The sequence below is a fragment of the Carassius auratus genome, chromosome 3, assembly GCF_003368295.1.
Source record: "Carassius auratus strain Wakin chromosome 3, ASM336829v1, whole genome shotgun sequence".
NCBI lineage: Eukaryota > Metazoa > Chordata > Actinopteri > Cypriniformes > Cyprinidae > Carassius > Carassius auratus.
This window is the reverse complement of record NC_039245.1, coordinates 3,926,129-3,937,639: the sequence shown is the minus strand read 5'-3', so window position 1 is coordinate 3,937,639 and position 11,511 is coordinate 3,926,129. Positions and strand designations below refer to the sequence as shown.

The following is an 11,511-nucleotide window of genomic DNA, read 5'->3' as shown; positions in this document are numbered from 1 at the left end:
GGTTGTGTTTTTGATAGATAGATAGATAGATAGATAGATAGATAGATAGATAGATAGATAGATAGATAGATAGATAGATAGATAGATAGATAGATAGATAGATATACTTTACTGAACTTTACTTATTAATATGGACGATTCTTTTGCAAAGCACGCTTAACGTTTGCCTGTCGACGTGATACGGGTCTTGTACGCCATTGCGTCATCGCTCTACGTTTTACGGCGTCGTCCAATTGTTATCGAGGGTTTTTGAAAAAACCCAGCCTTCGCGTTTATCGCTGGCTAATTCGCGAGACGTGGTGCCGGTAACATTTAATAGAAAATTAAGGCTTATCTCTTCGTGTCCTGTTCGTGACAGAATATCGGACTGAATTGGACTTCGGTCTGTAACGGAGATCGCGCTCGTGCGGATCTGAGAACGCTGCGGAAAATCAACAAAAATAGCACCGCGGGCAGGCTAGTCTAGCTGCTAGCTTGTCGCAGGCAACAAGGGGAATTTAGCGGGCAACTCAGTGGCTAGTTATGTCTTTTCGCCGACAGAACGTGAGTACCACATCTAAAAATATTTACCAATTATACAATCAAGAATATTAAAACTCATATTAGATGTTATGGTCCAAATATTGTCGTTCGCCATTAAGCTTCCACTTTCTTATTTAACGTGACGCGCTAGGAAACCTGCTAGCCTTTACCACTCGGCTAGACTTTTAAATATACGTAAATTTGTTAAATACTTCATTTGTGTCAGCATTTAAGAATCGTTATGCTTTCTGACAGCAACCTGGACCCGGTGGCCGCAAAACATCCAATGGGACTTCAGGATCAATGGCTTCATCCGTCCCGGGGAGCAACTCAAACAGACCCACCCCGGGCAGGTAACGCACAAGTTGGGCTGTCCCGCTCAGAAAGTCCGCGGATTGTCATTTCAACACGAGGCCTACCGGTCAAAGTGGGCGTGTCCATAGCGCATACTTCATCTACTCCCTAGAACGCCAATTGTTTCGAGCCTTGTTAGATTACCAGGAGCACCGGCCAATCGCAGCGAAGAATTTTTGAGTGACACAATTTTGAGCCAATGGCTAAAAAGATTGTTTTAATCGGTACACATCCACCCAGAAATAATATTGTCAACCAATAGAATTTAGGTTTTAATTGACTGCCATCTTTTCCAGCTTATGACTGCTCTCGGAGGCGGGTCATGGGGAAGGGATCAGCAGTGTTTTGTTGTTGTTTTCCGATCCCATATGATTCAGGGTTGTGCTCGACTTTCAGCTTGAGCCATTTTAGACACACGCCTTCAAAGAAGAGCCGGGATGCATGTGACAAAAAAGTACAAACATTCGTATTTTATAATCGATTTGATTGATTGAAGCCAGGGGTGCGAAGTATGTTCGTTTGCGCACGTTAATGTGACTCTGTTTGTCTTGTCTTCGATACGGCATTAGCTTGTGTTGTTAGCTGTCTGACGTAATAAAAACACGCGCCTGGTTGCCTTTGTTTACACATTAACATTGCACAACATTGTTTTGTCGTGATGTGCAATCAGATTCAATCTGATCGTTATTTTGTTGCTCGTGTATGATTGTTCTTTTGTTTAAGCTCGCGCTTCGCGGTGTTGTTATTGTCGTCCACACATGTAACAGCAGAGCAATGACTGCAACACCGGAGCTGTGTTTCACATTCTAGTTATATGCACCCATAGACAAAAAAAATGGTCCGCGTTCACAAATATTTGACGTAACTCATGAATACAATAAATGTTTAATATACAGAAATCTCTTTTGTTCCGTTCCTGTTGATTTCCATGGTGAAACACACACACAAAACGAATTATTGTTTTCTTTTTCTTTTTTTGTCATGAAGAAACAGAAACTCTGTGAAGACTCCCTCACAATCACCACCAGTACGTAAATCCTTACACATTTTTAAACTCCCAATTTCCCATTTAAGATAAAATGCCTTGGTATCCTCTAAATATTTGACTGCATTTTTGGACCACCAAATGCTCAAAGATTTTTTGTATGTACCTCTTTTTTTTTCTTCTTTTTTGAAGGTGTTTGAGGGTGTGTACAACAACTCCCGGATGCTCCATTTTCTCACAGCAGTGGTGGTGAGTTTGGGATAAAATTGTTAAACTTTTTGCTTTATTTAATGGCTGAATAAGATAAGATATGGCATAACCTAACTATATAATGTTTTTTTAAGCCATTATTACCATTTAATTAATTTACATAATGTTCACAGGTCTGGAAACCACTTTTTTTTAAGTAGCCTATCTGATATATCCAGGCTTGTCTAGACATTGGGAACCCTGTTTTGTCCTTTAAAAAAAACAAGAGGGGGGGGGTGAAATTAAATAAGAAATATCTTGATTTTTAGTTGTTTTGCCTTTATTGTTATGCTTGTTTGGATTATTTACAATTGTATATGATTTACGCCATCACTTCTCTAATTTGGTTTTAGCAATAAACAACAAAATACTTTACACACATGCAATATTTCCCTCAGGGCTCCAGGTGTGATGTTATGGTGAAGAACGGCAGTTTATATGAGGGCATCTTCAAGACGTTAAGCTCACGTGTAGGTTTCTTTTAATATTTAAATACCTGAAATACAGAATCATGGGCTTTGTTCAAAATTTTATCTTTGATATTTACTTTTTTTGTGGTCTATATGAACAAAGCATCAAGTTTAATGTATGATAAAGTCTCACTCGGGTGTCTGTTTGTTTAGTGTGAGCTGGCAGTGGACGCTGTACACAAAGTTAAAAATGAAGAAGGAGATGGAGGCGGTGGAGGAGGCACACCAGTCCATCCCAGGAGAGAAGAGATCACGGACACCATGATCTTTGGCCCTAATGACCTTGTCACTATGATCTGCAAAGATGTGGACCTCAACTATGCTACCCGAGGTGTGTACATGACTCTGGAGAAGTAGTATACATGTACGGTGTTGTAAAATATAGAAATATAAGGCTTTGTGTGCATGTCTTCAGACACTTTCACAGACTCTGCAATCGGCTCAAAAGTAAATGGTGACCACAGAGAGAAGGTGCTTCAAAGGTGGGATGGAGGCGATAGCAATGGCGAAAATTTTGACCTAGATGCAGATACAGTGAGTTCAACCAACATGCTTGTATATCCAACCATATGTGATCACATATTAGTATGTTTTTGGAATCAGTTTAAGTATTAGTTTTACAAACTTGAAGCTCTTTACAAGGCCTTTTCTGTCTTTCAGTCTAATGGCTGGGATGCCAGCGAGATGTTCCGCTTCAATGAGGAGACCTATGGGGTGAAGTCCACCTACGACGCCAGTCTTTCCATGTACACGTACGTTGATGTTCTGTCAGGGTTTTTTTCTTTCCAGAGAGACTGACCTTTGAATGTTGGATGTGAAAAATAAGGCTGAAAAGATTAGTAGACAATGTCAACCATATAAAATTGTCTACAAATTAGGGAAGGGGTGATATGGCAAAAATATCATAGAAGGGTTTTTTTTTTTTCAGGAATATTACAATTGTCACTTTAAACTTAGTCTCAAATTAGATTTTTTCAGATCTGATGTTCAAAGAAATCAAGTAAATATCGTGTTCTGTTGCCGATCTCTTTTAGGGTTCCTCTGGAGCGGGGCAGCTCTGAGGGCTTCAGACAGCGAGAAGCTCGAGCCGCCCGATTGGCCAATGAGATTGAGGCTAGTACGCAGTATCGTAACAGGGTGGCGCTGGAGAATGACGACGGACGAACTGAGGAAGACAAATACAGTGCTGTGCTACGGGACAGGGACCGTGATGGAGGAGAAAGAGGGAGAGATAGTCCTGGGTTCTCCAGTTCTGGGAGCAGGTTCGAAGAAGTCCTTCTTCCCATCACGCTCTCATCTAGTCTTTCTCCTGCGTATACTGATGATCATTGCTGTCTCTATCTTTGTTTTAGGGAGGGCAAGTACATTCCTCTACCCCAGAGGGCAAGAGAAATGGGAGTTTCTGGAAGGGGTGAAAGAGGAGCTGTATCCACCCTGCCTAATCGAACAAGTAGACCTGGTCCCTCAAGCTCCTCGCCTAGACCTCTCCCCTCTGGTAGTGGTCAGACACTTCCTCCCACTGATAGGAGCAGCCCTCTGTCCGTCAGAGGAGGATACTCTGCACACCAATCACAGAGCAGCCCCACTGCACAGCCCCGCCCCTCAGAGCCGGGTCACGCCAGCCCTCCTTCCCAACACACACTCCCACATTCACTCTCACACCCGCAGTCTCTCTCAGACTCGGCCCGGCCTGTCAATGGAGGTAAGTTTTGTATGTTTTCGATGATTGATTATGATGGTTTCCGGTCTCTGTGGTGTTGAACATTGTGTCATTCTCTTATAGTGTCATCCAGAATGTCACCGAAGTCTCAGAGGCCTGGACAGACCAACAGAAGCATGCGTACCTCAAACTCTCACTCCTCCCCTACAGGTTAAAATACACACAATATACACATCCCTTCAAACTACTCTTTAACATTTAAAATTGTTAGCCCAGGGTAATCATTACCTTTTTATCTTAGCCATTGTTGTATGCTTTATATTTTACAGTGGGTTATTAATAACTACATATTTGTCAACTACAACAGTGCAACCTTTTAACTGTTACTTCCTATATGCAAATTGAGTAGAACACCCTCAAGTGTTTATTTACAGTTCAGCAGTGATTTAATTATGCTTGGTCCAGTTATAATATAAAGTTTTTGTTAGAAACAAGTCAATTTGTCACAGGCAAAATTTTTTTTTAATATATATATATATATATAATTTTTGTATTGTTCAAAAGTTTGAGATTCGTAAGATTTTTGCACCAAGGTTGCATTTATTTGATCAAACGTACAGTAAAACAGTAATATTGTAAAATTATTAGTTAACCTAAAATAATTACTTATTTAAACAACCCATTAAAATTTGTTTTAAATTTTGTATTTTTGTATATTTTAAGAGGTAATTTACTGCCAGAGCTGAATTTTCAGCATCATTCCAGCAGTTATCAGTAATCCTTCAGAAATCATACCGAATGTTTATTTGGTGCTCAAGAAACGTATCTTAAAGTTTAAAAAATAGTTTCCTTTGAAATAGAACAGTTATTTGAAATGGAACTCTTTTGTAACATAATTTTTAATCAGTTAAATGCAAAAAAGAAATAATAATTTAATGTTTGTATTTCCAACCTCAATGCCCTTTTTTCTCTTTAAACTAACAAATTACCTTTTTCTCTCTCTCTCTCTCTCTCTCTCTCTCTCTCTCTCTCTCTCTCTCTCTCTCTCTCTCCAGTCTCTCGTTCCCCGAAACCAGATGCTCATTCCCAGGACCCTCCTCTGTCTAATCCGGCCTACTTGGATACCTCTTCGGTTAATATGGGGACCCTCAAACCCACTGGCCCCACCCCTCTGTTCCCTGTAGATGGTGAGATGTTACAAATTTGAGTAGTTACACTACGTTCAATTGTACCTGCATCCAAGAATCTGACTCTCTTGTCATTTCAGTGAATGAAATCCTGTCGAAGGAAAGGACTGAGAGTCCAGCTAGTCCTCAGGAGGGCAAGAGCAGCAAAGGTAATCCTGAAGTTGTATTACGCTTTCATTCATTTCACTGTGTGCTTCTCATTTAGCTAAAAATGTTCTTTGCTCTCTTTTTTGTAGCCTCTTCAGTCCAACAGAGACCACAACTCGAGGAGCTTCGCACGTTTTCTAATAATTTTATTGTGAGTGTCATTAGTCTCGTATTTATTTTGTAAATGAACCTTGGAACAGCAGTCACCCAAGAATACCATTAGACTCTGAGCAAAATAGTTATATGCTATAATTTAAAATCTATTGTTTCTGTAGATATAATCACCAGCTTAAGTTCTTTACCTCACAAAAGCCATTAAGTACAGTCTTGTACCTTTGTGTCCAATTTCCAAATATGAAAAATATTTTCTGCACAAACGCTGCTGAAAAAATGGCCATGCAGTAATGTACATTATGGCACCCACACAGAACACTTAAGCATTGTGGCAATTTTATTTATTTATTACGTTTTTAGAACAGAGTTTGAAACCATAGTGTAAGTGTCTTTTTTTTGTTGTTGTTTTTTTCTTCTGATATTAGCTTACATCTAGCCCCAACCTCTCGAGTCCCAAAACTGCGACCTCGGACTCTGCTCAAGCAAACCATGCCCACAACACACAAACAGACCCCGCCCCTCTAACGGAAGCTAAAACAGCCCCGCCCACAACTCCAACTGCAGAGCTTCCAGCAGAGGAGAGGAGTAGAGAGACAAATGCAGAGGGGGCAGCAACCCCCACCCCTCCACCAGCCACATCCACCTCTGCACCCTCTGCCATACAAAATCCAACTGCAGAAGGGCAAACATCAGGCACGCCCCAACCTGCAAGGACCCCAGGCAGTGATGAAGGCAAACCGGAGTCCTCTGAGAGATCCGAGGGCATGGCTGAGTGAGTAGAGCGTTAGTTAGTAAATAAGTCAAATCTGACAGCTGCTAGTATTAAATCTGTTGGTCATGAATATATTTCATTGTTTTCCCACAGTCAAGTGAAGAAGTCTACACTCAACCCCAACGCCAAAGAGTTTAACCCCACCAAGGCTCCTCTCAGCATGGTAAAAGCACTGATCCCCCCCCACCCCACCCATTTCATTTCCTCTATACAGCTGTTGAAAAGTTAAATGCGCCGAGCCAATGTGTCATGTCTTGTTTGCAGGTGAAGCCCTCGGCCACCCCGACCCCACCACGACCAACTCCGTCCAGCCCCACGGTGGTGCTGCAGCCCCCTCCAGGCCAGGGAGCCATTTACAACACTCCGTACCTGAGCTATGTCTCGCCCATCCAGATACAGGGCCACTCTGTACAGGTCTCTTTTCCTGCTGCTTATGGATCATTTTAGACAAAATTCACAAACTTTCTAGAGAGTTTTGCAAATTGGATGTTATGTATTAAAAAAAAAAATTCTTCTCTCCCCTTTTCGAAGGCACCTCAGATGTACCAGTATTCCATGACAACTGTTGGTCAAGGGAAGTACCCAAGAACAAAAGGTAATGCTTTCATTATTGCTTGTACTAATGTTGTAATTGATATTAATTGGTATTTGCATAAACTTAGCTTTTACCTTTTCTGTATTTAGTTGTTGTTGTTATATAAATATTAACAACAATAATAATAACTGGGGCTGAAACTTTAAAATGCTTATTTAATATTATTATTATCATTATTATTAAATGTTTAATAGAGAGGTTATTTTAAATACTTTAATTGGTATTGTTAAAGTTTTTTTAATTTTAATGTTTTTAATTGTAGTTGTATAAATGATTTTTTTTTTTTTTTTTTTTTTTTTTTTACGATTTAATGGTTATTATTGTTGTCATTTGAGGGATCTAAAACTTTCTTAATTTTAATATTATTATTATTATTATTATGGTTATTGTTACTAATATAAAATGAAAACGTTTAAAATAAGGGTGTCAGGCCCTTTTGTGCACTGTACTCACGGAAAGAGTCTCAGACTGGTGTAACTTTACCTGTCTCAGGTTCTGTGGTGACTCCTCGTCCAGACCACAGCTCATCAGCGCCCCCTATGATCCAGGCTGCAGCTTCAGCAGCAGGACCTCCTCTGGTGGCGTCTCCTTACCCTCCCTCGTATCTGCAGTACAACCAGGTCATACAAGCAATGCCCCACTACCATGGACAGGTACCAGCCTACACGTATTAAGTAGAACAAATGCTTCTAGTATTTTGAGTCCAAAGAATTCCACACCATTCCTAGATGGGTAATTAGTGAAGCTGTAATTCATAGGCAGGGAATGAGCATGCATGCTCTATTTACAAATAATTGGCATTCATTACCATACACGCATTTAACTATTAAATCTGATCTTTATGAAGTATTTGTGAATCCAGAGGAGAGTTTTCGGGAAGGTCCGGTTAACATGTAAATTACTCAATTTACTCGTGTACAGATGTTTCATGAATGATGTTGTCTCCTCTTCTCAAAAAACCCTTTTATTTCTCTCTGTCTCAGATGTACTCTATGCTCCAGGGTGGACCACGAATGCTTGGATCAGGAGCGCACCCACAGACCCTGGGACCCCCAGGCCCCCAGTACCCTGGTCAGAATGAAGGACCAGCTCCTCAGCAGGGGATGTATGGTAAAGTGTATCTTTTTATTTTTTTTTCATAGATTTGGATTTAGTTCATTGTGTATTTAAATCCTTTACAGTGTTATCACCGGCTTTTCTTTTCTTTTTCTTTTCTTTTTTCTTTGTTGTTCAGCTCCGCAGTCATTCTCTCATCACTCTGGTTCCATGCATCATCCTCAGCCCTCCAGCACCCCCACAGGCAGCCAGCCGCCCCCTCAACATCCCGCCCCCAGTCCAGGACAGGTACATCAGCCTGCCAGTCAACCAGTCCACCCAAAACTGGCATATCAGCTACACATCTATTCCGTAAACTCCCACTCAAAGAACTTTCTTTAAATGCTTGTATAAGAGATCCCCTTAAATTTCACATGCTCTCAGTTGTACTAAATATGTTCTGTATGGACTTCTTTTTATAGTCTGGTCAGTCTGGTCCTCAGCCTCAGTCTTTGTATCACTCTGGGCCGCTGTCAGCCCCCACGCCCCCTAACCTGCCCCCAGGACACAGCTCCCCACAGGCCTCCTACTCCCTTCAGGGCTATAGCCTGTCGGGACCCCAGCCCATGGCTCACCACTACCCCTCTCTAGGACAGCTGACACAGGTAACCACACACACAATACCTCCACAACAACAGTCACATTTCTGAACAGTGCAGTCCAAAGGAAGAAGGAAAAAAGCAGCAGTTCAACCCTACTAACCCTAACTGAACCCAATAAAAAGTGTGTGTATAGATAGATAGATAGATAAATAGATAGAGATATATATATATGGGGTTGCACGACTACTGATTTCTACTAGTCAATTTATTTAAAAAATACTCAAGTTACTTGACTCGTGGTTCATGATACTGTAAATGAAAAGACATTATTTAAAAATTTTTTTATCAATAAACACTTATTAATTCATACCCTTATTCAACAATTACATATATAAATTGTCAAAACTATTATGACATTACATATTTACATTTTCATGTAACAGCCAGTATTTGTGTCTGTAACAATCACAACATTTGTCGTATCTGCATTCGGATACAACGTCGTACAGTACTTCACATAAGACCGTTATGGCTATCTTTTTTTTCATAGTTATCACTGAACAAGTATGCAGTGTTAAACTAAAATAATTATGAATTTCTAAAATAATATTTATCATGCAGGCCGAGAGCTGTCATGACAAACATTAATTGATCATTTGAACACAACTGAATCAATTTAATGCGCACATTTTCATTACATTAACTCTTTAAGCAAGTCTTAATGTTTAGTGAACTTCACTAAAAAAAATTTGTGTGTGCCGCGCAAACCAGCAAAATATAAAGATGCAAACATGTAAGACAAGTAGAAAATTTATCCATATCTAAGTTGATTATTAACCTGCGCTCTCTCTCGGAACTGGTTTTAGAGAGACTGATGCGCAGCTGTTTGATTTTGCGGGCTGTGCTTAATACACTCATTCATATCATATCGTAGCCTAAGTTTTAAAGGGATACTCCATCGTGTTTTCAAATTAAACTGTTTTTCCCTTACCTAAGACGAGTTGATACATACCTCTCTCGTCTCAGTGCGTGCACTCAATCGTTTTGGCGCACGGTGACACTTTGAAAGCACTCAGCTTAGCCCATTCATTCAAATGCCGAACAGAGAAGTTACCAAACACCTCCATGTTTTCCCTATTTAAATACAGTTACCCGTGTAGTGTAACTCGACCTAGGACGGTAACACAAAACAAAACGTTGCGCTTTTCTAAGAGTGTAAAATGGATAACTATATTGTGTGGCGGAATACCATGTCAAGTGCTTGTAAGCACTTCGTCTTGGCGCAGTAATATCTTCACTAGAGGGATTGATTTTTCACGAGTGAAGATATTACTGCGCTTTCAGTAATTCATATTTCACACCTGCTTTCAAAGTGTCCCGCGCACCAAAGCGATTGAGTGCACGCACTGAGACGAGAGAGGTATGTATCAACTCGTCTTAGTTAAGGGAAAAACATAGTTTAATATGAAAACACGGTGGAGTATCCCTTTAAAGCATTTCCTTTTAAATATATACAATAGAACATGTATGATGTATTATTATAGGTGATATTATTCTTGCAAAGCTCTGATTTCTGAGAGATGCACAGAGAGAAAACAGAAATGCTGTGTTTGAGTTGTGCTCTTTTCACTCCAAGTTTACATTCATTCACTTTACACTCATGACTTTAGAGGTCTGTGTATAATATTGCGCTGATCCCCTGGCACACCTGTTATCTAGCAAACTCTGGACTTCGCCAGCTTCAGACGAGTATTCAGGCAGAATTATTCCTCGTCTGTTATTCATTTTTGAAGCCATTATCCATGCCATTCGGTGTACATATAAGTATGAATGTATAAAAAAAATTCTTTTTACTTTTTTTTTTTTTTTTTTTTTTTTTTTTTGACCAACTTAATTTTTTTTGCTTATTCTTTCAGACCCATGTTCAAGGTGCTCTCTCGGCTCCTCACCACTCAGGAAGTCATGGCCCACCGCCTGTGATGTTGCTTCATGCCCCACAACCTCCCCCTCAGCAGGGCTCTGGTCCCCAACACGGACCTCCACCCCAGCAGGGACCCCACCAGCACTTCACCTTCTTAGGACCACCACAGAGTGAGTTTCTTTGCAAACAAACAAAAAACCAAACCGGTTTCTTTTATGTTGCAGTCATGTAATTTATGAAAGCTACTAGCTTACAGAATCCCATTCAGTTTAACATTAGATCTAACTGATATCTAATATACAGATATGTGCAAATGCAATTAGCAAGATTTTATTTGTATTAATTGATTATTACATGAATTGGTATTATTACAAAGTATTAATTAGTGTTTTTCTCTGCTCTCATCAGTGCAAGTGCAGGCTCATCCTTCCCAGCAGATTCAATTCCACCCTTCTGGAAACTGACAGAGCGACTGAGACTGTACGGATCACCACAGTGTGACAGAGCGCTTCTGTGTGATCGCATGTTCACTTGTACATAATATCCACCTGAACAGATTTTGTTTTAGATACCTCTGGCAAGACTGAATGTGCTCGTTTTATTTTTTTGTTATTTTTAATTTGAGTGGACAGGGACACATAGTGTCTAAAGCAGAAAGAGGGAACGAGTGAGCGTGTAAGACAAAAATGAGGGACATTTTTATAAAAAAAATACAAAGGCCTCTCCTTTTTGTCCTCTACCCCCTTATTAAATAAGCAAATAATAAATGGTTAAAAAATTAACAAAAAAAATAAAAAACAAAAGTGCATAAAAATAAATTTTTAAACTCTCCTTATGTGTGTTGTCTTGTTTTTAATGTTTTTCTCTAAAACGTGTTGATATTTACTGCTGGCATTTA

General features: G+C 39.9%; 1 protein-coding gene across 3 annotated transcripts; it reads left to right on the top strand.

Moving 5' to 3' along the window:
- The first annotated feature begins 243 nt into the window (after positions 1–243).
- LOC113043991 (ataxin-2-like protein) lies at positions 244–11,444 on the top strand. Of its 3 annotated transcripts, none has more exons than XM_026203561.1 (24): positions 244–543; positions 778–875; positions 1,864–1,903; positions 2,054–2,110; positions 2,509–2,580; positions 2,734–2,911; positions 2,996–3,114; positions 3,241–3,332; positions 3,615–3,842; positions 3,933–4,282; positions 4,364–4,450; positions 5,296–5,427; positions 5,508–5,576; positions 5,664–5,725; positions 6,114–6,460; positions 6,554–6,623; positions 6,725–6,874; positions 6,992–7,055; positions 7,548–7,708; positions 8,039–8,165; positions 8,290–8,462; positions 8,573–8,755; positions 10,609–10,783; positions 11,022–11,444. In XM_026203561.1, the coding sequence occupies exons 1-24, from the start codon at positions 523–525 to the stop codon at positions 11,075–11,077; spliced, it is 3,111 nt and encodes a 1,036-aa protein (XP_026059346.1). In that variant the 5' UTR covers positions 244–522; the 3' UTR covers positions 11,078–11,444. The 3 variants fall into 3 exon arrangements, with proteins under 3 accessions (XP_026059346.1, XP_026059354.1, XP_026059363.1); XM_026203569.1 differs by having other exon boundaries at positions 245–543; positions 8,290–8,399; XM_026203578.1 differs by lacking the exons at positions 244–543; positions 778–875 and adding an exon at positions 1,182–1,330.
- The last annotated feature ends 67 nt before the right edge of the window (positions 11,445–11,511 follow it).

Coding starts and splice junctions, on each gene's coding strand:
- LOC113043991 (XM_026203561.1), top strand. CDS start 523: ATGTCTTTTCGCCGACAGAAC. Junction 544..777: donor TGTCTTTTCGCCGACAGAAC/GTGAGTACCACA, acceptor GCTTTCTGACAG/CAACCTGGACCCGGTGGCCG. Junction 6,624..6,724: donor CCAAGGCTCCTCTCAGCATG/GTAAAAGCACTG, acceptor TCTTGTTTGCAG/GTGAAGCCCTCGGCCACCCC.